Source organism: Heterodontus francisci, chromosome 4 (assembly GCF_036365525.1).
Source record: "Heterodontus francisci isolate sHetFra1 chromosome 4, sHetFra1.hap1, whole genome shotgun sequence".
NCBI lineage: Eukaryota > Metazoa > Chordata > Chondrichthyes > Heterodontiformes > Heterodontidae > Heterodontus > Heterodontus francisci.
The window spans coordinates 76673371-76700950 of NC_090374.1; the positions used below are offsets into that span (position 1 = coordinate 76673371).

Sequence of the window (27580 nt, forward strand, 5' to 3'; positions counted from 1 at the left end):
AGGACTTTGGCTGGATTAAAAATTAATAAGAAAAATCATGATATGTCAATACCCAATGTCAAGATTGTGATTTTGCCTTTGGATTCTTATTATGAAAGATGCATTTTTTAAAATCCAAATTAAATGGAGTTAACCAGTCAAGCTGCAGTAGCTGGATATGTCTAACTACGCTTGCTTTTAATTCAATTTATGGTATACCCCTCATATTTCAGTCATTTTCTGTACTAAAAATTTCAATGATCCAATAATTTGGATTGAGCAACATAAATAACACAACAACATGGGAATTTCTGCTAAAAAAAAAAAATTTGAATTATGTGCCTTTGAATTGATAGGCATAGTCTGTAATTTGTCATGCTTAACCTGATGGCTCGAGGAGGTCCTAAATTTTAATGAACTTTGTTTTTAAACAGAATCATTTTGAGCATTAAAGAGTAACACATTTTAGATAAATAAAAAATCAGCATGATGTTTCTATTTTACTTTAAAAATGCTTTATTAATATGAAAATTAATCAAGACCTTGCAAAATTAATTAATTTTGATTAAAACGGTCACATTAAGGATAACAGTCTCAGCTATTTTTGTTCTAACTTTTAAATAATAGTTTACAATGTGTACTGCTGTGTTAAATAATCTAGATTGAAAATTAACACATTTTTAAATTTAGTTGACTGGGTATATTAGCCAGTGACTTATGTGAAAGTGTATAAAGAACTGTTTTCTGTGAGAGATTTAATGTATGATATGAAAAAGAAAAGATCAAATTTATTGATGATTTTGAGGTATTATACCAGAAGATGTGATAAGTTAAGGTTAAGGAGAGCTTTAATAATGTTCAAAATTATGAAGAGTTTTGATTACTGGCTGAGTTGGTAATTAGAGGACACAGATTTAATACAATTGGCAAAAGGATCAAAGGGGAGATGAGAATTTTTTTTTTTACATGATTGCCATGATCTAGAATGCACAACCTGAAAGGGTGATGGAACCAAATTCAGTAGTAACTTTCAAAAGGGAATTGGTTATATACTTGAAAATGAAATAAAAAATGCATGGCTGTGGGGCAAGACCCAGGACGTGTGACTAATTGTGTAGCTCTTTCAAAGAGTCAGCACAGGCACAATGGCTAAATGGCCTCCTTCTGTTGTACCAAGTAACATCATTTAACTCTGCAATCGTAGCTGTTACCTACTGAATATGTACCTCGATAGAACTTCTCTAACAGAGACAGTTATGGACTTGTCACTGTCCAAACTTACTCTAACTCCTCACAGAGCACTAAGCAATCCTGCAACACAGATACAGAAAATGCCAACAGCGTGCCTTTCAAAGAGGATTTACTTCAGAAGCATTCAGAAGATATAATGAAAATTGTAACTGATATGAAAAGTCAAATTATGACTGAAGTAACCCACATGATTGAAGAACAGATACACAACTTAAAAACATCCATTGTCAAGTCATTGGAAAGTGGTAATATGGAGCAGAAGAAAGCAGGATTGTGACTCTAGAAAATGTATCAGAAGTTGAGGTAAGAAATTACCACCAGAGAAGGACAATTGGTGGATGAACAAATAATTGCCATCAAAATGTAAAGTTTACTTTGAGGCATAATCTACAGGACTCTGAATAATAGCTTGATCTATTTTGCTTTAAAAATATATATTTGAATATTTTAGTGAATTTTTGTCAAACAAAGAATGCAATTGACTTACAACGAGACAAATCAGTTCTTTTCCCTTCGACTTGAATGGTCAAATAAGGAATTTAATAGTCCAAATAATTTAAGGTGAACCATCCCCAGCTCACCTACTAGAATGAACTGATAGAATCAATAGGCAATCTATATGCCAGCTTCAAATGGATGCTTCACATAAAAAAAAAATCCCACCTAGTGCCTTTGTGAGGAGAAGGAAGACCTGAAGACTTCAGAGTTGTGCCTTATGGCTGCCTTGCAATGGGAGATAAATCAGGTGTTATTCAGGTGGTCTCTGCTGCAGAAACTATAGCCAATATCCAGCTAACTAACAGTAATGTCGCTGCTACTGCTGCCTTCAACAAAGATGCCTTGCTGAACTGGCTTAAGGAAAAGAATTCTGCGGATGCTCTTGAGCGAGCAATTGAGGAGTTTATTCTGTCTTGTGCTGGCTACTGTGTAGCAACCTATGTGCTGGGGATTGGTGATATACACAGTGACAACATCATGGTCCGAGAATCTGGTCAGCTTTTTCATATTGACTTTGGACATATTCTTGGCAATTTCAAATCTAAGTTTGGAATTAAGAGAGAGCGTGTGCCTTTTATTCTTACCTATGACTTCATTCATGTTATTCAACAAGGAAAAACAGGAAACACTGAAAAATTTAGCAGGTTCCGTCAATGTTGTGAAGAGGCTTATCTCATTCTGCGCAAGAATGGAAACCTGTTCATTACTCTGTTTGCACTAATGTTGCAATGGTTTTGGAAGAACAGAAGGTAGTGAGGCACAGATCCTGAAGATGCCAAATTGTACTAGAACGGACAGTCTCATCAAATTAGGCCGAAATGTAAAGCCATCTGTTCAGATTTTCAAACTAGTCAGTACAATTGATATGGATTGTAGTTCCAAGGTGTAAGACTACAGTAACACAGGATAACTACACTGTTCTTTTGTTTGTAGAGAGTGTAGAAAAATTGAAAAACCTACTCACTTCCAGCTGCTAGTGTTTAGTTATTTATTTTACAATATGACCCCTTCCAGATTCAGGTCATTAACATCAGTAATGCTGTGAGCAGGAATTTAAATTTATGGTTGGTATTCTTTTTGCTCTTTACGTTATCAAGTTTTCTAGTCTCTTAATGTGACAAATGTGTTGATCTAATTCAGGAGCATTTACCTTTGTTTTGAAATTAAGCTTTTGTATCATTTGCAGATCACACTGAGTTGTTTCCAAATGACAGTGGTTCTTTATTGCTGTCTCATCTTAGCTGTTGTGTAAAACAGTAAGTGCTGAAATTTCAAATCCCATTTCCACTGCTGGAAGGGTGGTGACGTTGGACTCCAGGCTGCTAACTCTTGAGCTTGTTTATCTCATCACAAATTCCAAAGACAGGGTCATTCCAATAACCTGGATGGTCAGCCTGTGGTTGGAAGCAATTCTCTTTCCCCCCCCCGCCCCCAAAAATGAAGTGGCAGAAAATTAGAGCAGCAAGGTGCTGCTTCAATTGTGGTAGCTAGAGGGCCATAATGGGCTAGAGGTCATTTCAAAAAAAAATTCTGCTCACAGGTGATAATGCTTTTGGCGCTATGAGGTAATTGATCCTCTCTGCAAGCGATTGGAGGAGGCTCGAGTGGAGCATAAATGCCAGCATGGACTGGGCCAAAGAGCCTGTTTCTGTGCAGTATATCCTATGTAGGATTACTTTGTCTCCCTCAGATTATGCATGATGTAGAATTGACTATTAAAATCAAATGGCCCTCTAAAAGCCTTGATACAGGTTTAGCATTACTTCCCTACTTTTCAGTTCTATCCTTCTAGAAATAAAGCCCAGTGCTTGGTTTGCTAAACCTGCATCGAACTTTGGTTAGACCATACTGAGAGTATTGCATGCAGTTTTGGTGCCCATATTATATAAAGGATATAGAGGCTCTGAAAAGGATGCAGAGAAGATTTATAAGGATGATATCAGAAATGCATGGATATACATAGCAGGAAAGGATGCCCTTTAAAAAAGTGTACGTGTTGATAGTGTGACCTTGGTGATCTGAAACAACAATGGACCAAATCTTATTGGAGCGGGGCCTCCCGAGGCATGTGACGCTAGTTAGAATTTTTCCTGCACCCATCAACTCGAAAAACCTTTTGCGTTGTAGCTTACTGGAAATGTGAGCTGATAATGGTTTGGCAAAGGCAATGGAGCATCGGGGACCTTAATGAACCTAGACACCAACAGTGTGTCTCCTTAACCAGTGAGATTTAAGGATTGCGAAAGAAACTGCGAAATGACTGAAAAGGAGTCAAATCAGGTGCAGAAAGAGAAATAGAGAAGGAAAGATCCATTAGCCATGCTGAGCTTAAAGAAAATTATTTTTGTGGTAGTACAGAACTTGAGTATTGCTGAAACTAGAGACGTGTTGTCAAAGCTTTTCGTCTTGCACCCATCAGGACAATCCGCAAGAATACCAACGTAAGGGAAAACAACGACTTTACACTGTATGAGAAGAGAGTGCTGATTGTTTAACAAGTGAACTCTGATTGATAGAGGTGTTGCCATGGCGAATGCACCAGTTTACGGTGACTGACAGTTAACTGCCAAGCTTTGTTTGAAAGTTAAACCAGGCAACTTGACTCTGATTGGTCAAGGCATTGCCCTGAGGAATGAAACAGCAAATGGCTGTCACAAGCAGACACAATACAATTGTCATCTTCAGCAGCAAGAGAGAGTGTAGGTGAGCAACGAGGGGAGCAACAGAGGGGTGCAGTTTACAGGAGGCACCACCCACTGAGAAGAAGACCTGCTTCCTCTTGGACAAGATGACCTCACATTACTAGTGACTGTGAAAGTCACCACTGCATTCAGTATGTTTGTCTCTGGTTCCTTCCAGGGCAGTAATAGACATAGGGCAGAATTTTAATGAAACTGACCTGCTGGCGATGGAGAAAGGAAGGGTGATAGCAGTAGTGGGTTGGGAACCTGATTGTTGCTGGCATACTAGAGATGCTGCAAAAGTTTGAAAGTTCAATTAGTCACTTACATTGGACCAAAGTAACTATCGCAATTAATTGGTCAGGGGTGAGGGCTATGGGTGAGATGTGGAAATGTTTTGAGAGGCATTCCCACTTGCAACTCCCCTATCACCATTATCCCTCTCCTAGGAATGTACAAATGCCATAATTCACATGATTAAGGTGATCAGATTTCATTTGGTGATGAATTTAAGTCAACATGACTTAGTGTTGTTTTAGTTGTTAGCCGGAGATATTTAATACTGTTGCCATGCAGTAGTGAAGTCCAAATCTCACTATCTGCACTGCTCCTTGATGCTGACATGCCTTTTAGCTCAAGTGCCCCCTGCTGTCTGTTGGTTAGCTCTACAATTAGTAGTGCTCCACCTCCGGTGTTCTCCCTTTTCCTTATATTTTGTGTTCTTTCTCCTGCAAGAGGGCATGACAGAGCTGAGTGTCTGTAAGGCATGTGTGTATCTAATGGATGCAGTGCATTCGGTGAGGGTAACAATCAGGCATATGCATCATGAGTGGCACAGGCATGCATTTGAGGAACATGTTGAGAATGACATTTTGAGGATGCGATGATGATCACATGTGACCTGACTGCATTGGGATCACAGTACATAAAGATTGAGGTATGTGGTAGTAGTTTGTGGAGGATGGGAGTGGTGAGGAAGTGCATTTAAGAAGTATGATAGGTGCTACTGAAACTTAAGTGGGTATGAGGAGTGATGTGATGGAGTACGCTTGACAAAATGGAGTTGGGGTGGGTAGGTATTGTTATGAAAGTGCGTCTGTTTTTTAATATTTTGTGAGGACTCGTTTAAATATTGTGGAAATGGATTCATTTGAAATACTGAAGGGATTCCATAGATGCTGGACTTTGTATTTTTTTTTTAAAAGGCCACTGGAAGGACTTGAGATTTTGTTTAAAAACAACCCTACTGGATGTCACGTGTCTTGAGCTAAATAAACAGCAGGAGCCTGGGTAACTAGGGGGAGTTGTTTATAGAAAAGTGACTTGTCAAGATTTATGGTGGTCAAGAGTTGGTTTTGTTTTGGATATAGTTTTGAGTCAGTTGGGGGTAACCTGCTAAGAGAGAAGCTCATCCTTTTTCCACCTGTTTGAGAAACCCTGAGAATCTAGTGTGATAGCTGAAACCCCTGCTGCCACATTTCTCCTGGAAAGCTTGCCTGAAGAGAACTGCTCCAAAAAGATCCCAGTGACAGCCGTCTACGCATATTTGGAATGCCAGAATAAAGGGTTAACTGATATCATTCCATATCTTCTGCTTTTCCTTCAAGAATTAACAAGTATTATTTTGTCTTTTTTGTAAAGAGATCTCTGCCGAGAAAACTTCCTTATTTTTTCTTTAACCAGTGTGTGTGTGTGTGTGCCTATTTCAATCTGTGTGTTAATGCTTTGCATTTTTACTGAATAAGTCTTGTTTTATAATAAATTAATAATTTGTTGTTTATTAACGAAACCTGGTTGGTGAATTTTATTCTGAAATACAAATAGAGTATATAATTGGCCGTATCGGTAAATGGGTAAACATTTAAATATATGTTGTGGCATGTGGAGAAGTGGAACTGGAGAAAGACAGTGCACTCCTCCCGGCTTGGTCGTAACAATATGTAGGTGAATCTGCAACTTTGCTCACCTTTCCTGACCTGATTAGGTCATTAAACTGATTCCTAGCACTGGATCCACATCCTCATCACAGAACCTCTGCTGCTTGCCTCTTCAGCCACCTCTAGTCACACTTTCTTTATTACGGCAGCATGTTTTTTCCCCTTTTACTAGGGAACAGTACCTCCTTCCTAGCCCTTTCTGCACCCAGCAGTACTTCAGTGCCTCATTAAATCATGATACAGCTTTTACCCTCGCAACAAAATTGCTGATTCCATTCCTACATTTGACTTCGTTCAATGCACCCAACTCCTCCAAATTACATCTGTGCAGTGGGCCTTTTAATAGTCGAGATGAAATCATGTCATGAGGTAAAAACAAGAAATGCTGGAACCACTGAGGTCTGGCAGCATCTGTGGAAAGAGAAGCAGAGTTAACGTTTCGGGTCAGTGACCTTTCTTCGGAACATGTCATGAGGGTCTGCTCCACCCCTGCTCATGCACATTGGAAATGTGAAACCAGGAAGTATAATTATAATGAGGCATTCCTGCGGAAATCAAACATTCCAGTGATCTTCTGTGCTCCTTGACCCTTATGGCCCCACCCACCACCACCACCATCGGATCCCAGCTCCATGCTAATATCAGGGCCACAGCTTCAAATGCCATTGGTTGCTTTTTATTGATTTTTAACATATATTTTAAAAATACTCTCTGTATAAATGAATAAGTAGACCAGGCATTCATTCATGACTTAGGTTGAGCTATTTCATGAATTATTGGTACAATATACTTGTGTTATAGGTTACACAACTGGAATCCCTGACATTGACCATGTACTAAGCCTCAGGTTTACAAAAGATCTCGAAACATGTTTCTTTTTTCCCGATTCTACCATTTGTTATGTTGACCTAAATCAGCTATGAAGTATCCTGTTAATTTAATTCAGATATGCTGGTCACAGATAATTTATTGCATAAGCAAGTGGAACTTGCATAAAATGGAGAACCTTGTAGGTCAGCCGCTAATGGCATATATGTGATGAGGATGACCAGAATTGTGGTTTTATCCTCTTAATTTAGATTCATTCTCTTGTTCTTTGAGGTTGGACATTGCACTGATATAATAAAGAATTACGTTTTGAATTTGTTTCGTGTGCTCGAGACATAGGTCTGGATTCTATAGGCCCGCCGCTGACACAGGAGGCTGGCGAAAAAAATGGTGGCCTGCATACACGGGGCGCACGTCACGAAGCTGCAGCATTTCCAAATGCTGCGGCTCATTAGCATGGCCGGGGCGGCTGCCACCTCCCAATAACGTGGAGGGGGCAGGCAAGCCACCCCGACAATGGCATCCGGCGCCACTGCGCAGGTGCTGGTGCCATTTTTAAAGGGCTTAGAGTCCTAAATGATGAGTGACATTTTTAAAGAGCCAACTATTTTACAGTTAATAAAAATGAATAAAAACATCTTTCCATGCTCTCTCCCACCCCCCAATGGTATTACACATCATTGCTGCCCTTTCCCCCACAGAATACTTACCGTGAATATATGACCTTCCCCCCCCCCGCCCCCCAAAGTTCAGAACCTTTGTCCTTTACCCCTGCCCTTCATCCCCTCGACCAATAATGTAAGTTTGACCCCACTCCCCCCTTCCCGCACTGAGAACATTACCTCCTCTCCCTCCCCCCCACCAACAGGTGTTGTGCCTCGTTTCCACGGACGGGGATTTGAAGGCGTGGCATTGTTGGCTGCCAGAATGAAGATTGGTGTAGCAAATCAGAGGCGACAGGACCTTCATTTATTCGGGTAGGTTAACGTTTTTACATATGGAAATCGTGGTCCTGTCGCCAAGCGGCGGTGGGGCTGCCACGAGGCCTCTCTGCCTCCGTTGAGATCAGGCCGGGCCCTGCCGATGTCGGGGTCAGTGGTGGGCCTCATCCGTAGCAATGTTCATGCACCCCCCCCCCCGCCACCGTTCCCAACGTCGAGGGCTCTATAAAATTCAGTCCATATGCTTGAATGGATTAATGCCTTTATGTAAAGCACTATATTACCACATACCCAGACATTTGGGATGCTTTTGGCATTTGTTTGACAGCTGGTTTCCCCTGTATCCTGTTGAGTCTCCCTTTCAGACTTGGTACTGTAGATAAGAGAAAGAATGAGAAGTTGTTTCTCTTTCTGCAGAGAATTCTTTTTCCTGAACCATACACGAATTGCAGCACATTGTTGGATAGTCTACTCTTGAGCTGAAAATAATGGCAATAAGTAAAAATGCGAGAATGAGACTTCCTCGCAATCGCCTCAATCCTCTAATCTTTGTGGGGGAAATGCAACTTTGCAAGTTTCTTGCAACTTTGGTGCCGTGTATTGGAGTGCTGTTGCGACTTATATAACTAAATACAGGAAACTGAGGCAGTGAGAGCACTTGGGAGGAAAACTAAGAAGCAGAAAGATAGTTAGAAAAAGCTCTGATAAGATGATCTTTTCCCCATTAATTTAGTTCTGCAATTCAAATGCTACTCCTTTTCTTGCCATTTGTAGGTATGTAGAACACCATCTAGATGCTCTAATGTAACTGGAGGCCAGGTTTGAACCCCGGGATTTAAATAGCTGAGAAAAGTGATGGTGCAGAATGATATTCACTTTCTGATTTGTGCAAGTAAGAAGCCTACGTACAGAAAACACGTGTTACACGTTATGACAGAAAATTATGTCAAAATAGAGCATACCGCACACTGTAGGGGCAGGAGTAGGCTGCTCGAGGCTGTTACACCATTCAATTTTTAAAAATACGGTCGTGGGATGTGGGCGTCGCTGGCCAGGTCAGCATTTATTGCCCATCCCTTGAGAAGGTGATGGTGAGCTGCCTTCTTGAACCGCTGCAATCCTTGGGGTGTACATACACCAACAGTGCTATTAGGAAAGGAGTTCCAGGATTTTGACCCAGCGACAGTGAAGGAACGGCGATATTGTTCCAAGTGTATGGCTTGGAGAGGAACTTGCAGGTGGTGGTGTTCCCATGTTTCTGCTGCCTTTGTCCTTCTAGGTGGTAGAGGTCACAGGTTTGGAAGGTGCTGTCAAAGAAGGTTTGGTGAATTGCTGCAGTGCATCTTGTAATTGGTACACACTGCTGTCACTGTGTGTCAGTGGTGGAGGGAGTGAACGTTGAAGGTGGTGGATGGGGTGCCAATCAAGTGGGCTGCTTTGTCCTGGATGGTGTCAAGCTTCTTGAGTGTTGTTGGAGCTGCACTCATCTAGGCAAGTGGAGAGTATTCCATCATACCCCTGACTTGTGCCTTGTAGATAATGGACAGGCTTTGGGAGACAGGAGGTGAGTTACTCGCTGCAGAATTCCCAGCCTCTGACCTGCTTTTGTAGCCACAACATTTGTGGGGCTGGTCCAGTTCAGTTTCTGTTCAATGGTGACCTGTTCAATGCTGATAGTGGAGGATTCAGCAATGAAAATGCCATTGAACGTCAAGGGGAGATCTCTGTTGTTTGAGATGGTCATTGACTGACACTTGTATGTTACTCGCCACTTATCAGCCCAAGCCTGGATATTGTCCAGGTCTTGTTGCATATGGACAAGGACTGCTTCTGTATCTGAGGAGTCGCGAATTGTGCAATCATCAGCAAACATCCCCACTTCTGACCTTATGATGGAGAAAAAGCCATTGATGAAACAACTGAAGATGGTTGGGCCTAGGACACTACCCTGAGGAACTCCTGCAGTGATGTCCTGAGACTGAGATGATAGACCTCCAACAATCACAGCCATCTTCCTTTGTGCTAGGTATGACTCCAGTCAGTTGAGGGTTTTCCCTCTGATTCCCAATGACTTCAGTTTTGCTGGGGCTCCATGATGCCATACTTGGTCAAATGTTGTCTTGATGTCAAGGGCAGTCACTCTCCCCTCACTTCATGAGTTCAGCTCTTTTGTCCATGTTTGGACCATTAGTTCATGGCGAATCTATACCTCAACTCCATTTGCCTGCCCTTGCTCCATATTCCTTGATACCTTTATCTTACAACAATCTATCGATCTCAGACTTAAAAATTTCATTTGGCACAACTTCCACAGGTTTTGGGGGGAGAGCATTCGAGATAGCACTTTCACTGAGCTCTGTCATTTAGGTCCATGTTGCTATTGAAGCTTCTAGGAAAGAGCCACCAAAAATGGTTTCTAATTTAATTGTCTTTATCATTGAATCCCTATAAACTTGTACAAGTTTAGCAAAAACTATGAATTAAGGTGGCATGGTTTGGGATCATATCTATTGACCCTGGATGAAGAATGGCCAGTTTGTGAGTTTATCCACATTCATTGCAAACAAAACAAATATTTAAAACATTTTAATGTGAATAATTTGGATTTGTGAAAAGAGCCTTTTCTTGACAGCCTTAGACCTTAGGCCAATTGATTTTGGATAATACTCATTCAATTCCTGGTAGACTGTAGTCTGACCTTGTAGCATAGATCTGACATAGTGAGATAGCTGAAGGTAAGCATGCAGGTGTAACAGGCGGTAAAAAGGGCAAATGGTATGTTGGCCTTCATAGCGAGAGGATTCGAATAAAGGAGCAGGGATGTCTTGCTGCAATTATACAGGGCCTTGGTGAGGCCACACCTGGAATATTGTGTGCAGTTTTGGCCTCCTTATCTGAGGAAGGATGTTCTTGCTATAGAGGGAGTGTAGCAAAGGTTTACCAGACTGATTCCTGGGATGGCGGGACTGACGTATGAGGAGAGATTGAGTCAGTTAGGATTATATTCGCTGCCGTTCAGAAGAGTGAGGGGGGATCTCATAGAAACCTATAAAATTCTAACAGGACTTGACAGGGTAGATGCAGGAAGGATGTTGCCGATGGTGGGGGAGTTCAGAACCAGGGGTCGTAGTCTAAGGATACGGGGTAAACCTTTCAGGACTGTGATGAGAGGTTTCTTCATCTAGAGAGTGGTGAGCCTGTGGAATTCGCTACCACAGAAAGCAGTTGAGGCCAAAACATTGTATGTTTTCAAGAAGGAGTTAGATATAGCTCTTGGGCGAAAGGGATCAAAGGATATGGGTGGAAAGTGGGAACAGGTTACTGAGTTGGATGATCAGCCATGATCATAATGAATGGCAGAGCAGGCTCGAAGGGCCGAATGACCTACTCCTGCTCCTATTTTTTATGTTTCTATGTGACATATTAGCCGTCCTGTTCAAGGAACTAACATGAGACTTGATTCAAACACAGATTCTATGCTTAGCATATTTGCAGCTAGCAGAGAGAGAGGACTCTGTCTGGGCTGAATTTGAAGTTAACTCATGTTTTATAGATACATAATCAACTGTGCCACCCAGACTCTATAAATCTAGGTCTGAATCAGATAACTGTTGAGCTGAAGTTGACTGTACCACATGGTATTTCCACACAAGATGATGTGAGCTTTTTTTTCTTTCTACATATGTGTGTCAATGTTTAGCTAAATCATATATAAATACTGAAATGTGCCCATTTTATCTTTGAAAGGATAAAAAACCAATGTTGAGTCCTATGGAGCAGCTTATGGAAACACTTCCATCACAAGAACCAGATCGTTCAATTCCTAAATACACTGGTCCTGAGGTTAAGGTACGCAAGAAACCTTTTTGTGTTGACTGTACCATATCGACAAAAAAGATGAAAGAAATTATTGAATTTATAAAGCACTTATCATGTCCTCAGGCATCCTAAAGTGCTCCACGACCAGTAAATTACTTTTGAAGTGTGGTTACTGATATCATAGAATCACAGAATTGTTACAGTGCAGAAGAAGACCATTCGGCCCATCGTGTCCTTGCCAGCTCTCTGAAAGAGCAACTCCCTCAGTTCCATTCCCCATGACCCTGCTCATTTTTCCTTTTCATATAACTGTCTAATTCCCTTTTGAATGCTTCAGTTGAACCTGCCTCCACCACATTCTTAGGCAGCGCATTCCAGACCTTAACCACTTGCTGCGTGAAAAAGTTTCTCCTCATGTCACTTTCGCTTCTCTTAACAAATACTTTAAATCTGTGCCCTCTCATTCTCAAACCTTTCACGAGTGGGAACAATTTCTCCCTATCTGCTCTGCACAGGCCCCTCATGATTTGTGAATACCTCTATCAAATCACCTCTCAGCCTTCTCTTCAAGGAAATTTTTCCAATCTATCTTCATAACTGAAATTCCTCATCCCTGGAACCATTCTCGTGAATCTTTTCTGTACTCTGTCCAATGTCCTCACGTCTTTCCTCAAGTGTGGCGCCCAGAATTGGACGCAATACTCCAGTTGAGGCCGAACTAGTGTCTTATACAAGTTCAACATAACTTACTTGCTCTTGTACTCTATGCCCCTGTTAATAAAGCCCAAGATACTGTATGCTTTATTAACCGCTCTCTCAACCTGTCCTGCCACCTTCAATGACTTATGCACATATACATCTAGGTTCCTCTGCTCCTGCACCCCATTTAGAATTGTACCCTTTATTCTATATTATCTCTCCAAGTTCTTCCTACCAAAATGAATCACTTCAAATTTCTCTGCATTGAACTTTATCTGCCACCTGTCTGCCCATTCCACCAACTTGCCTATGTCCTTTTGAAGTTCTACACTATCCTCCTCACAGTTCACAATGCTTCCAAGTTTTACATCATCTGCAAACTTTGAAATTGTGCCCTATACCCCAAGGTCTAGGTTATTATTATATATCAGGAAAAGCAAGGGTCCCAACACTGATCCCTGGGGAACTCCACTACAAACTTTCCTCCAGCTCGTAAAACATCCATTAACCACTACTCTTTATTCCCTGTCACTCAGCCAATTTCGAATCCATGTTGTAACTGTCCCTTTTATTCCATGAGCTACAAGTTTGTTCACAAGTCTGTTGTGTGGCATTGTATCAAACGCCTTTTGAAAGTCCATGTACACCACAAAGCAACAGCATTGCCCTCATCAACCCTTCAGTAACCTCCTCAAAAAAACTCCAGCAAGTTAGTTAAACATGATTTTCCCTTATGAAATCCATGCTGGCGTTCCTTAATTAACTCGCATTTGTCCATGTGACTATTGATTTTGTCCCGAATTATTTTTTCTAGACGTTTTCCCACCACCGAAGTTAAATTGTCTGGCAGTAGTTACTGGGCTTATCTTTACATCCTGTTTTGAACAAGGGTGTAACATTTGCAATTCTCCAGTCCTCTGGCACCACTCCCGAGTCTAAGGAAGACTGAAAAATTACGGCCAGTGCCTCTGCGATTTCCACCCTCACTTCCCTCAGTATCCTTGGATGCATCTCATCTGGCCCTGGTGCATTATCCACTTGAAGTACAGACAGCCTATCTAATATTTCCTCTCTATAAATTTTAAACCCCTCTAGTGTCCGATGTACCTCCTCTTTCAACATTGCCCTGGTGCTGCATCTTCCTTGGTAAAGGCAGATGCAAAGTATTAATTTAATACCTCAGCTATGTCCTCTGCCTCCATGTGTAAATTCCCTTTCTGGTCCCTAATCAGCCCCACTCCTCCTTTTACCACCATTTTGCTATTTATATGCCTATAGAAAACTTTGGGATTTCCATTAATGCTAGCTGCCAGTCTCTTTTCATGCTCTCTCTTTGCTTCTGTTATTTGCTTTTTCACTTCCTCTCTGAAACTTCTATATTCAGCCTGGTTCTCAATAGTATTTTCTACCTGACATCTGTCATAAGCACACTTTTTTTTCTTGACCTTAATCTCTACCTCTTCTGTCATCCAGGGACCTCTGGATTTGTTTGCCCTACTTTTCCCTTGCGAGGGAACATACCTTGACTGTGCCTGAACTATCTCTTCTTTGAAGGTAGCCCATTGTTCTTTTACCAGTTTTCCTGCCAGCTTTTGACTCCAATTTATTCGCCCCAGCTCCATTCTTACCCCATTGAAGTTAGCCTTCCCCCAGTACCCTGGATTGCTCTTTTTCCTTTTCCATAGTCAACCTAAACCTTATGATACAATGATCACTATCCCCTAAATGCTCACCTACTGATACTTGATCCACTTGGCCCACCTGATTCCCAAGAACCAGGTCTAGCAGTGCTTCCTTTCTTGTTGGACTAGCAACATACTATTGTAGAGAATTTTCCTGAACACGCTTTAGGAACGCTTGCCCCTCACAGCCCTTTACACTACTATTATCCCAGTCTATGTTTGGATAATTAAAGTCCCCTATTATAACTACCCTATAATTTTTGCACCTCTCTGTAATTTGCTTGCAAATTTGTTCCTCCACGTCCTCCCACTAGTTGCCTGTAGACAACACTGAGCAATATAACTGCACCTTTTTTGTTCCTTAGCTCTAGCCAAATAGATTCTGTCCTCGACCCCTCTGGGACATCCTTTTTCTCCAGCACTGCAATACTCTCCTTAATCAATACTGCCACCCCTCCCCCTTTTTTTCCTTTCCTATCTTTCCTCAACACCTTGTATCCAGGAATATTTAACACCCAGTCCTGCCCTTCTTTGAGCCAGTTATAGCCACAACATCATACTTCCACATGGCAATCTGCACCTGTACCTCACCAGTCTTATTAATCACACTCTGTGCATTCACATACATGCACATTAACCCTGATTCAGACTTAATAACTTTCTCCCTTACTCTGACCCCACCTGATAACATACTATTCCCTACTCTCGTACTATCTATCTCCCCCAGTATTCTGTGCGCCTTGGTATTCCTCTCTAATACTTGCTGCTGGTTCCCACACCCCTGACAAGTTACCAGTTTTGCTTCCCTCCAATCTGAGCTCCCTCTCAGGTTCTCATCCCCTGACAATTTAGTTTAAACCCACCCCAACAGCACCAGCAAATCTCCCTGCGAGGATATTCATCCCAGTCCTGCTAAGATGCAACCCGCCCATCTTGTACAAGTCCCAATTGCCCCAGAACCCGTCCAAATGTCTCAGAAATCTGATGCCCTCCCTCTTACACAGTTCTCCAGCCATGTGTTCACTCGCACGTGGGACTGGGAGTAATCCTGAGATTACTACTTTTGAGGTCCTGCTTTTTAATCTTCCTAGCTCCCTAAAATCTGCTTTCAGGACCTCATCCCCGTTCTTACCTATGTCATTGGTACCAATGTGGACCAAGACCTCTGGCTGTTCACCCTCCCCCAGAAGAATGTCCTGCAGGCTCTCTGTGACATCCTTAACCCTGGTACCAGGGAGGCAACACATCATCCTGGAGTCACGTTTACTGCCGCAGAAACGCCTGTCTGTTCCCCTAACTAACGAATCCCCTATCACTACTGCTCTTCCACTCCTCCTTCCAGAGCTCAAGCTTCTGCAGCCGGTGACACTTCCTGTTTGTCTAGGACTTATGGTGCGTCCATGACTTCCCACATACCATAGGCTGTACACTGCACTCAGCAGAGTTACCCTGCCATATCTTACCTTTACAGACTATTTATTATAAGTTGAATAGCTTACCAATTACCAGTTACGAAGCAGGAACTAAATACTGGAGGGTTAAAAAAAAAAGAAAAATAAGTAGAAAAATGGAACATCTCCTCCCCCCCCTTCACCAAACTCACCACTCATCAAACTTGAATCTCTACACTCAGCTTGCAGTCTGCACCCAGACCTCTGTATATATGCCTTTTGAAGCTGAAACTGCAGCATTCAGATTTGACTGGTCAGCTACTTAACTAATCAGCTGCTCTGCACTAGAGCCTGTTAATCCCTGCCTAAGACTGTAAGAAACTTACTTTACTTTTTTAACCCTACTTTAACTGGAGGGTAAATCTCAGTTAAATGCTAACTGCAAACCAGACTTTTTTTAAAGATAACAACACTTAAAATCCCCACTCACCAAACTCGAATCTCCTTACTCAGCTTGCAAACTGCACACCATTTTGTAGTCAACTGTTGCAGCTGATTTCCATACATCAAAGTTTCGCAAATAGCAAATTTAAATAATACACTGGGATCTTTTACATCCACAAATACAGGCAGCGGATGCGTTAGTTTAACATCTAAGAGATTTATGAAAACGAAAGTACATGGAATTAAAGGTTAGCTACATGGTTGGAGAGATTAATCGACAGAAAACAAAGAGCAAGAGATTAGCATTATTAGGGGTTGGGGAGGGTGGTGCATGAGGTTTCACTGTCTAATAGACAGGATATTGATGAGTCCAATGGGTCTTTTCTCACCTTCCTGTTTTTATGTGTATGAATAGGGGAAAATAGATGTTTTTTCAAATTAGCAGAGTATGGTCAAAGATATTCCTGGGGATCCCTCCTGGGACCTCATTTGTTTTCCACTTATATAAATTATTTGGAATTGTCACAAAAGAAATTATGTAAACATTTGCTAATGACACTAAAACAGGGGGCAGGACAAACAGGGCTGGAGGCGGTGGACAAGAAAATGGCGGCCTGCAAATGCATTACCATGCCACTGCGACCTTCCTCACGGCAGCCCATGCTAATGACCTGGTTGAGCCGTTTCCGCCCCCCCCCCCCCCCCACCCCCCAACTCAATCACGTGGAGGGAACAGGCTCTCCGATGCTGACAATGGCGTCAGCAGCCTGTGCGCAGGTGCTGGTGCCATTTTTAAAGGGCAGCCGGCTAATTTACGCTCTAAGGTTATACCCCCCCCCATGTTCTGATCAAAAATCTGCTGCCTCTTTCCCACTCCCCAATAACCATAAAGTTCATTATTTGCCCTTGTTCCCCCCGGGCCCCCCCAAAAACACTTAGCTTACACACTTGACCTTCCCCCCCCCCCCCCCCCCCCAAAAATGAACAAAGTGTAAAGGTCACCCCTTCCCTTCCCTGGATGGGAAAGTGAAGGCGGATGAGTGCCGGCCACCGCTCAGAAGATCGCAGCCTGACCGTAAGATTGGAGCCAATTTTATTCAAATGTATGCATTGTGATAATTTGAATATTTTAATCTGGGTCCCATTGCCAGCGCCCACTACGCCACGCCATGGAGCCCGACGTCAGGAGCTCTGTAAAATCCCAGCCACTGTGTGGAAGAATGTCGAAGGTTTGTGGAGTGGGTGGCTAGGCGGCAGATACAGTTCAATGAAGAGAAATCTGAAATCGTAGAATTTGGAAAAAGAACAGTGAAATGAACTATATGCTAAACAGTCAAAACCTGAAATTCCAGGGTCATGGAGAATGAAAATGCGTGATCTCAACTGAAGGGGGAAGGGGGTGATGAGGTGGGGGTTGAAATTCAGAGTGGGATCTGGATCCACTTTCTATCCTTTCCGCCCAGCATAGAAAATTCTGTTTTCCCAGCTTCCCTCCACATCTTAGCAGCAGTTTTGGAGCATGTGTGTGGGTGATTCCAGGATATCCCAAGACTTCACTCAGCACATTCCTGTTCATCTCTATAGTAACTAAGCCTGCTGAACAGATTAGGTTCCTTTTTTCACGTCCTGAAGGTACCAGAGAAGGTAAGGACAATTGAATACCTTCTGACTGGTTTCCATTGCACTCCTGTAAGGAAAAAGTCTTTTGAACTTAAATCTTCAACCCATTAAGGGCCTTGGGTGACCCCTTTTGGAACAGCAAGTTGCTGTTCTGAGTTCTACCTCCTCAACAAGGTGAGTACCTCTGTTATGCTGCTCGTGCAGGGCACTTGGCCCAAATATTTAAATGATCCCACTCCTACGGCTGAATTTTGTTGAGCTCCCGACGTCAGGCTCATCGACTGCGGGGGGGCCGGAAGATCGTACCGGCAGCGGCCCACCATGGAGCCTGACGCTGGGAGTGCCGGGCCCGATCTTCCCTGCAGCGGTGAGGCTCTGTGGCGGCCCACCCCCATGATGGGACCTGACTTTAAGTATTCAAATATAGGCCACGAATACATTTAAATGCAATTTACCGCAATCTTACCAGCTGTCCGTGATCTTGCGTGCAGCTATCGGCACTTGAGCCTTCACTTTCCCGTCCAGGGAAAGCTGGCGCCACTGAGGTGGGGAAGGGGGGAGCTTAGGATTTTTAGTGTAGTTGGGGGGTATGGGGTCCAATCAGCATGTGTAGTGTAGGGGAGGGGGGAAAGCGGTGACCTCTGCACTTCAAACAGTTGAGGGAGGGAGAGGTCAAATCATCAATGTAATTATCTTGGGAGGGTGGGTACAGGGCAACTATTTTATGTAAGTGTTTTTGGGGGGGAAGGGGTGACATTTTATTTGCGTTGTACTTGGAGGGGGTGGGGGTATGGGTTTAAATATTCAAATTTAGCGGCAGGTTTGGCAGCTCTTTAAAAATGGCGCAGATTGGGGGAGGGGCGGCCTGACCAGCATATTATCATGAGCTGTGCGCGCCGCCCTTTCTCGCCGACAGCCGGGACTGGCGGTGGAGACATTAAATCCAGCCCCTGGATTGGGACAGGATCAGCAACTTGCAAAGATGGCGCTTAGAAGTCACACCTGCTGCAGTTCTGATCCCTTGAAAGGTTATAAGATCATCAGATCATAAGAAAAAGGAGCAGGATTAGGCCATATGGCCCCCCAAGCTTGCTCTGCCATTGAATAAGATCATGGCTGATCTGATTGTGGCCTTAACTCCACTTTCCTGTCGGCTTCCCATAACCTTTGACCACCTTGTAGATCAAAAATCTGTCTAACTCACCCTTGATTATATTCAAAGATCCAGCCTCCACTGTTCTCCGGGGAAGAGAATTCCAAAGGTTAATGACCCACTGAGAGAAGAAATTCCTCCTCATCTCCACCTTAAATGGGAGACCCCTTATTTTGAAACTGTGCCCCTTAGTTCTAGTTTCCCCCACAAGGGGAAACATCCTCTCAGCATCTACACTGTCAGAATCGTATATGGTTCAATAAGATCACCTCTCGTTCTTCTAAACTCCAATGAGTATAAACCCAACCTGCTCAACCTTTCCTCATAAGACAACCCCTTCATCCCAGGAATCAGCCTAGTGAACCTTCTCTGAACTGCTTGCAATGCCAGTATATCACTTTTTAAATAAGGAGATCAAAACAGCATACAGTACTCTAGGTGCAGTCTCACCAATGCCCTGTACAGCTGTAGCAAGACTTCACTACTTTTATACTCCATCCCTCTTGCAATGAAGGCTGATATTCCATTTGCCTTCTGAATTACTTGCTCTACCTGCATGCTAACTCTTTGTGATTCATGAACGAGGTCACCCAGATCCTATTCTGCTTTTCTGTTTTTGTCAAATGGACAACCTCGCATTTTCCTACATTATACTCCATCTGCCAAATTTTTGCCCACTCACTTAACCTATCTATATCTCTTAGCAGACATTTGGGCTGCATTTTACAAGGTCGGCGGCGAGCTTCAAAGATGGCGTCCCGCATGCGCAGGCTTTACTCCACAGAGCCTCTGCGATATTAAATGCGGCAGCTCATTTACATGGCCGGAGTGGACCGCCCCTGCCCCCCCAAACCCCCAGCCCCCCACAAATGGAGGGGGCGGGTGCTATGTCTCCGGCAACGGCGTCCGGCGTCATTGCGCCGGCGTCTGTCGCCATTTTTAAAGGGCTCCCAAACCTTACATTTACTTCAAATTTTTAAATAAATCGAGACATACTTTATTGAAAAAAAATTTATAAAAGCTTCAAGCCCCTCTCCCACCCCCAACCCCCAATGACCAAACACATCATTCTTTGCCCTTTTCCCCCCCAAAATACCTACCTTGTGCACCTGACCTTCCCCCCGCCCCAAGTTCAGAGACCTAAATCTTTACCCCTTCCCACAACCTCACAGACCAATCAAAATAGTTTGACCCCGCTCCCCCCATCCTGCACTGAGGAACATACCTGCTCCCCCACTCCCCCCCCCCACCAGTGTTCCACCTTACATCATTGGTTGGAGACCGGACTGCGCAGAAGTGCCGGCCTCCGACCGCAATATCAGAGTGGGACGGCCGGCAGGACTAGGTAAGTCATTAATTCGTTCATTTAAATTCATTAACATATTGAAATGGCAAACATACTAACATATGAATTAGGAGCGGGAGTAGGCCACTCGGCCCCTTGAGCCTGCCCCGCCATTCAATAAGATCATGGCTGATCTGATTTGGAACCTCAACTCCACATTCCTGCCTACCCCCAATAATCTTTCACTCTCTTGCTTATCGAGAATCTATCAACCTCTGCCTTAAACATATTCATAGACTCTGCTTCCACCGCCTTTTGAGGAAGAGAGTTCCAAAGACCCAGGACCCTCTGAGAGAAAAAAATTCTCCTCATCTCTGTATTAAATGGGCGACCCCTTATTTTTTAACAGTGACCCCTAATTCTAGATTCTCCCACAAGAGGAAACATCCTTTCCACATCCACCCTGTCAAGACCCCTCCAGAATCTTATCTGGTTCAATCAAGTCGCCTCTTATTCTTCTAAACTCCAGTGGATACAAGCCTAGCCTGTCCAACCTTTCCTCATAAGACAACCCATCCATTCCAGGTATTAATCTCGTAAACCTTCTCTGAACTGCTTCCAATGCATTTACATCCTTCCTTAAATAAGGAGACCAATACTGTAAACAATACTCCAGATGTAGTCTCACCAATGCCCTGTATAACTGAAGCATAACCTCCCTACTTTTTTATTTATTTATTATTTATTTAGAGATACAGCACTGAAACAGGCCCTTCGGCCCACCGAGTCTGTGCCGACCATCAACCACCCATTTATACTAACCCTACAGTAATCCCATATTCCCTACCTACACTAGGGGCAATTTACAATGGCCAATTCACCTATCACCTGCAAGTCTTTTGTATTCAATTCCCTTCACAATAAATGATAACATTCTATTAGCTTTCTGAATTACTTGCTGTACCTGCACACTAAGCTTTTGCGATTCATGCACTAGGACACCCAGATTATTTTTTGTTTTTTGGGGGATGTGGGCGTTGCTGGCTAGGCCAGCATTTATTGCCCATCCCTAATTGCCCTTGAACTGAGTGGCTTGCTAGGCCATTTAAGAGTCAACCACATTGCTGTGGGTCTGGAGTCACATGTAGGCCAGACCAGGTAAGGACAACAGATTTCCTTCCCTGAAGGACATTAATGAACCAGATGGGTCTTTACAACAATCGACAATGGTTTCATGATTATTAGGCTAGCTTCTTAATTCCAGATCTTTTAATTGAATTCAAATTTCACCATCTGCCATGGTGGGATTCGAACCCATGACCCAAGAACATTAGCCTGGGCTTTGGATTACTAGTACAGTGAGATTACCATAACGCCACCGCCTCCCCTGAGATCCCTCTGCATCTCAGAGCTCTACAATCTCTCACCATTTAAATAATATGCTTTTTTATTCTTCCTGCCAAAATGGACAATTTCATATTTTCCCACATTATTCTCCATTTGCCAGATCTTTGCCCACTGACTTAACCTATCTATATCCCTTTGTAGCTCCCTGTTGTCCTTTTCGCAACTTATTTTCCTTCAAATCTTTGTGTCATCAGCAAATTTAGCAACCATACCTTCAGTCCCTTCATCAAAGTCATATAAATTATAAAAAGTTGAGGCCCCAGCACTGATCCCTGTGACCAACTGGAAAATGACCCATTTATGCCTGCTCTCTGTTTCCTGCTAGCTAGCCAATCTTCTATCCATGCAAAAATGTTACCCCCTGCACCAAGAGCTTTTATTTCCCGCAATAACCTTTGATGTGGCACCTTATCAAACGTCTTCTGCAAATCTAAGTACAGTACATCCACTGGTTCCACTTTATCCACAGCACATGTTACTACTTCAAAGAATTCCAATAAATTGGTTTTACATGATTTCCCTTTCACAAAACCGTGTTGACTCTGTCTGATTACCTTGAATTTTTCTAAGTGCCCTGCTCTAATGTCTTTAATAATAGCCTCTAACATTTTCCCTATGACAGATGTTAAGTTAACTGGCCTGTAGTTTCCTGCCTTCTGAATCCTCCCTTTTTGAATAAAGGCGTTTCATTGGCTATTTTCCATTCTAATGGAACCTTCCCTGAATTTAGGGAATTTTGGAGAATTAAAAACAATGCATCAACTATCTCACTAGCCACTTCTTTTAAGATCCTAGGATGAAGTCCATCAGGACCTGGGGACTTGTCAGCCTGCAGCTCCAACAATTTGCTCAGTACCACTTGCCTGGTGATTGTAATTTTCTTGATTGGCTCCCTCCCTTCCACTTCCTGACTTCCAGCTATTTCTGGGATGTTGCTTGTATCCGCTATGGTGAAGACCGATGCAAAATATCCGTCCTCTGCCATCTCCTTATTTTCCCTTATTAATTCACCAAACTCATTTTCTATAGTACCAACGCTCACTTTGTTAACTTTTATTTTTTAAATATCTATAGAAACTCTTACTATCTGTCTTTATATTTCTCGCCAGTTTTCTCTCTTACTCAAATTTTTCCCTCCTTATTAATCTTTTAGGTATTCTTTGCTGCTTTTTATATTCTGTCCAATCTTCTGACTGCCACCCATCTTTGCGCAATTATATGCTTTTTCTTTAAGTTTGATACTTTTTTAATTAACCACAGATGGTGGGCCCTCCCCTTGGAATTTTTCTTTCTCGTTGGAATGTATTTATTCTCTGTATTCTGAAATAGCCCCTTAAATGTCTGCCACTGCATCTCTATTGACCTATCCATTAACCTACTTTGCCAGTTCACTTTTTCTAGCTCTGCTTTCATGCCCTCATAAATGACCTTATTTAAGTTTAAAATACTAGTCATAGACCCACTCTTCTCTCCCTCAAACTGAAGGTAAAATTCAATCATATTATGATCACTGCTGCCTAGGGGTGCCTTCACTGTGAGATTATTAATTAATCCTATCTCATTGCACAATACCAGGTCTAGTATAGCCTGTTCTAGGGTTGGCTCCAGAATGTGCTGTTTTTAGAAACTATCGCAAAAACATTCTATGAACTCCTCATCTAGGCTACCTTTCACCATATTGCCATGAGGCCTCGCCGCCACTGGCAATATAGGGCTGGGCCTTCCCGGCGTTGAGGCCCGTGGCGGGTTTCTGGCCCTCCCTGCCGCGACCCCTGACATTAGGGGGTCAGTAAAATTCAGCCCTTTGTCCTCCTCTTAGCTTGCTTTCCTATCCATCTTTATATCATTCACAAATTTGGCTACAATGCAATCCATCCTTTCATCCAAGCCATTAGTTTAGATTGTAAATAGGTGAGGCCTCAGCACTGATTGCTGTGGCACTCTGCGAGTGAGAGTTTGCCAAGCTGAAAATGCCTTATTTATCCCAACTCTCTGTTTCCTGTTAGTTAGCCAATCCTCTATCCATAGTAACATATTACCCCCAACATCATGAGCTCTTATCTTGTGTAGTAACCCTTTATGCGGCACCTTATCAAATGTCTTTTGGAAATCCAAAATGACTACATCTACTGGTTCCCCTTTATCCACCCTGCTTGTTACATCCTCAAAATTCTCTTAATAAATTTGCCGAGCACCATTTCCCTTTCATAAAACCATGTTGACTCTGCATGATTGCATTATGATTTTCTAAATGTCCTGCTGCTACTTCCTTAATAATGGATTCTAGCATTTTCCCAATGACTGATGTTAGGCTAACTGGCCTATAGGTTCCTGCTTACTGCTCCCTCCTTTCTTGAATAGCGGTGTTGTGGTTTTCCAGTTCACCGGGACCTTTCCAAAATCTAGGGAATTTTGGAAGATTATAACCAATGCATCCATTATCTCTGCAGCCGTAGGATGCAAGCCATCAGATCCAGGGGACTTGCCGGCTTTTAATCCCATTGCTTTTCCTAGTACATTTTCTCTGTTGATAGTGATTGCTTTAAGTTCCTTCCTCCCTTTTGACTCCTGATTTTCTACTATTCTTAGGATGCTTTTTGTGTCTTCTACTGTGAAGACAGATACAAAATACTTGTTCAAAGTTTCTGCCATTTCCTTGTTTCCCATTATTAATTCCCCAGTCTCATCGTCTAAGGGACCATTGCTTATTTTAGCCATTCTTTTCCTTTTTGTATATTTGTAGAAGCTTTTCACAGAAGCACAGAATTGTTACAGCACAGGAAGTGGCTATTCGTCCCATTGAGTCTGTACTGGCTGTCCGAATAAGCAATTCACTTCCTGCCACTCCCCCACCTTCTCCACGTAACCCTGCACATTCTTCCTTTTCATGTAACAGTCTAATTACCTTTTGAATGCTTCAATTGAACCTGCCTCCACCATGCTGTCAGGCTGTGCATTCCAGCCCTTAACCATTCACTGCATGAAAAAGGTTTTTCCTCATGTTGCTATTGCTTCATTTACCAATTATATTAAATCTGTACCCTCATTCTCAAACCTTTCACAGGTGGGAACAGTTTCTCCCTATCTACTCTGTCCAGATGCCTCATGATTTTGAATACCTCTATCAGATCTCCTTTCAGACTTCTGTTCTCCAAGGAAAACAGTCGCAACTTCTCCAATCTATTTTTATAACTGAAGTTCTTCATCCCTGAGACCACTCACTTGGAGAGAGTGCAGAAAAGATTCATGAAACAAAAAGTACTGGTTAATGAATGTTTTTCAGGCTGGAGAAAGGTTTGTAGTAGAGTTCCCCAGGAGTTAGTGTTGGGACCCTTGCTGAGGCCGAACTAGTGACTTATACAGGTTCAACATAACCTCCTTTCTCTTGTACTCTATGCCCCTATTAATAAAGCCCAGGATACTGTATGCTTTATTAACGGTTCCCTCAACCTGTCTTGCTGCCTTCAGTGACTTATGAACATATACACCCAGGCCCCTCTGCTTCATCACCCACTTTAGAATTGTACCCTTTATATTGCCTCTCCATGTTCTTCCTACCAAAATGAATTACTTCACATTTCTCCACATTGAACTTCATTTGCCACTTGTCTGCCCATTCTACCAACTGGTCTATGTCCTTTTGAAGTTCTACATAGTTCACAATGCTTCCAAGTTTCATATCATCCGCAAACTTTGAAATTGTGCCCTGTATTCCAAGGTCTAGGTCATTATTATATATCAGGAAAAGCAAGGGTCCCAACACTGATCCCTGGGGAACTCCACTACAAACCTTCCTCCAGCCTGGAAAACATCCATTAACCTTTGTTTCCTGTCAATCAGCCAATTCAGAATCCATGTTGCTACTGTCCCATTTTTTCCATGAGCTACAAGTTTGCTCGCAAGTCTGTTGTGTGGCATTGTATCAAATGCCTTTTGAAAGTCCATGTAAACCACAAACCAACAGCATTGCCCTCATCAACCCTTCAGTAACCTCCTCAAAAAACTCCAGCAAGTTAGTTAAACATGATTTTCCCTTAAGAAATCCATGCTGGCTTTCCTTAATAAACTCGCATTTGTCCATGTGACTATTGATTTTGTCCCGAATTATTTTTTCTAGATGTTTTCCCACCACCGAAGTTAAACTGCCTGGCCTGTAGTTGCTGGGCTTATCTTGACACCCTTTTTTGAACAAGTGTGTAACGTTTGCAATTGTCCAGTCCTCTGGCACCACTCCTGAGTCTAAGAAAGACTGTAAAATTACACCCAGTGCCTCTGCAATTTCCACCCTTACTTCCCTCCCTTACTTCCCTCAGTATCTTTGGATGCACCTCATCTGGTGCATTTTCCACTTGAAGTACAGACAGCTTATCCAATACCTCCTCCTTATCAATTTTAAACCCTTCTAGTGTCTGAATTACTTCCTCTTTCACCATTGCCTGGGTTGTATTTTCTTTCTTGATGAAGACTGATGCAAAGTATTCATTGAATATCTCAACTATGCCCTCTGCCTCCATGCGTAAATTCCCTAATTGGCCCCTCTCCTCTTTTTACACCCTTTTACTATTTATATGTCTATAGAAAACTTTGGGATTCCCTTTATGTCAGCTGCCAGTCTCTTTTCATGCTCTCTCTTTGCTTCTCTTATTTGCGTTTTCACTTGACTGCTGAAACTTCTATATTCAGCCTGGTTCTCAACAGTATTTTCTACCTGGCATCTATCATAAGCACACTTTTTCTTCTTTATCTTAATCTCTATCTCTTTTGTCATCCAGGGAGTTTTGGATTTGTTTATTCTACCTTCCCCTTTTGAGGGATTATATCTGTGCCCAAACTTTCTCCTCTTTGAGGGTACCGTTTGTTGAGCTACCGTTTTTCCTATAAACCTTTGATTCCAACTTATTGGTCCCAGATCCATTCTTACCCCATTGAAGTTGGCTTTCTCCCAGTTAATTGTTCTTACTCTGGATTTTTTTTTTCCTTTTCCATAGTCAGTCTAAACCTTATGATACAATGATCACTATCCCCTAAATGCTCTCCTACTGATACTTGATCCACTTGGCCCACCTGATTCCCGAGAACCAGGTCTCGCAGTGCCTCCTTTCTCACTGATCTAGAAACACATTGCTGTAGAAAAATTTCCTGAAGACACTCTCGGAACTCTTGCTCCTCATTGCCCTTTACACTACTACTATCCCAGTCTATGTTTGGATAATTAAATCCCCCAATATAACTACCCTATAATTTTTGCACTTCTCTGTAATTTCCTTGCAAATTTGTTCCTTCACGTCCTTCCCACTAGCAAGTGGCCTATAGACAACACCGAGCAATGTAACTGCACTTTTTTTGTTCCTTAGCTCTAGCCAAATAGATTTTGTCCTCAGCCCCTCTGGGAGTCATTGTTTTCCTCCAGCACTGCAATGCTCTCCTTAATCAATACCGCCACCCTTCCGCCTTTTTTCCCTTTCCTATCTTTCCTGAACACCATGCGCTGGATTTTAAGAGCCTGCCACTGATCTTGCCAGTGAGCTCAAAAAAGGCATGTCAATCTGCACCTCTAACTCACAAATTTTATTAACCACACTCTGTGCATTCACATACATGCACATTAGATTAGATTAGATTAGATTAGAGATACAGCACTGAAACAGGCCCTTCGGCCCACCGAGTCTGTGCCGAACATCAACCACCCATTTATACTAATCCTACACTAATCCCATATTCCCAACAAACATCCCCACCTGTCCCTATATTTCCCTACCACCTACCTATACTGGTGACAATTTATAATGGCCAATTTACCTATCAACCTGCAAGTCTTTTGGCTTGTGGGAGGAAACCGGAGCACCCGGAGAAAACCCACGCAGACACAGGGAGAACTTGCAAACTCCACACAGGCAGTACCCGGAATCGAACCCGGGTCCCTGGAGCTGTGAGGCTGCGGTGCTAACCACTGCGCCACTGTGCC

At 42.7% G+C, this 27580-nt stretch overlaps 2 protein-coding genes across 9 annotated transcripts in view; both read left to right on the plus strand.

Annotated features, from left to right (window-relative positions):
• cast (calpastatin) overlaps positions 1-27580 on the plus strand; it is a 236224-nt gene that overhangs the window by 111308 nt on the left and 97336 nt on the right. For all 8 annotated transcript variants that reach the window (XM_068029740.1, XM_068029732.1, XM_068029734.1 and 5 more), the window contains one exon: positions 11863-11964. In XM_068029740.1, coding sequence (XP_067885841.1) covers positions 11863-11964 — 102 coding nt within the window. The remainder of the gene's footprint in view (positions 1-11862; positions 11965-27580) is intronic.
• Positions 124-2980, plus strand: LOC137368597 (phosphatidylinositol 4,5-bisphosphate 3-kinase catalytic subunit beta isoform-like). Its single transcript, XM_068028743.1, has 4 exons — positions 124-147; positions 1277-1475; positions 1916-2477; positions 2869-2980. The coding sequence occupies exons 1-4, from the start codon at positions 124-126 to the stop codon at positions 2978-2980; spliced, it is 897 nt and encodes a 298-aa protein (XP_067884844.1).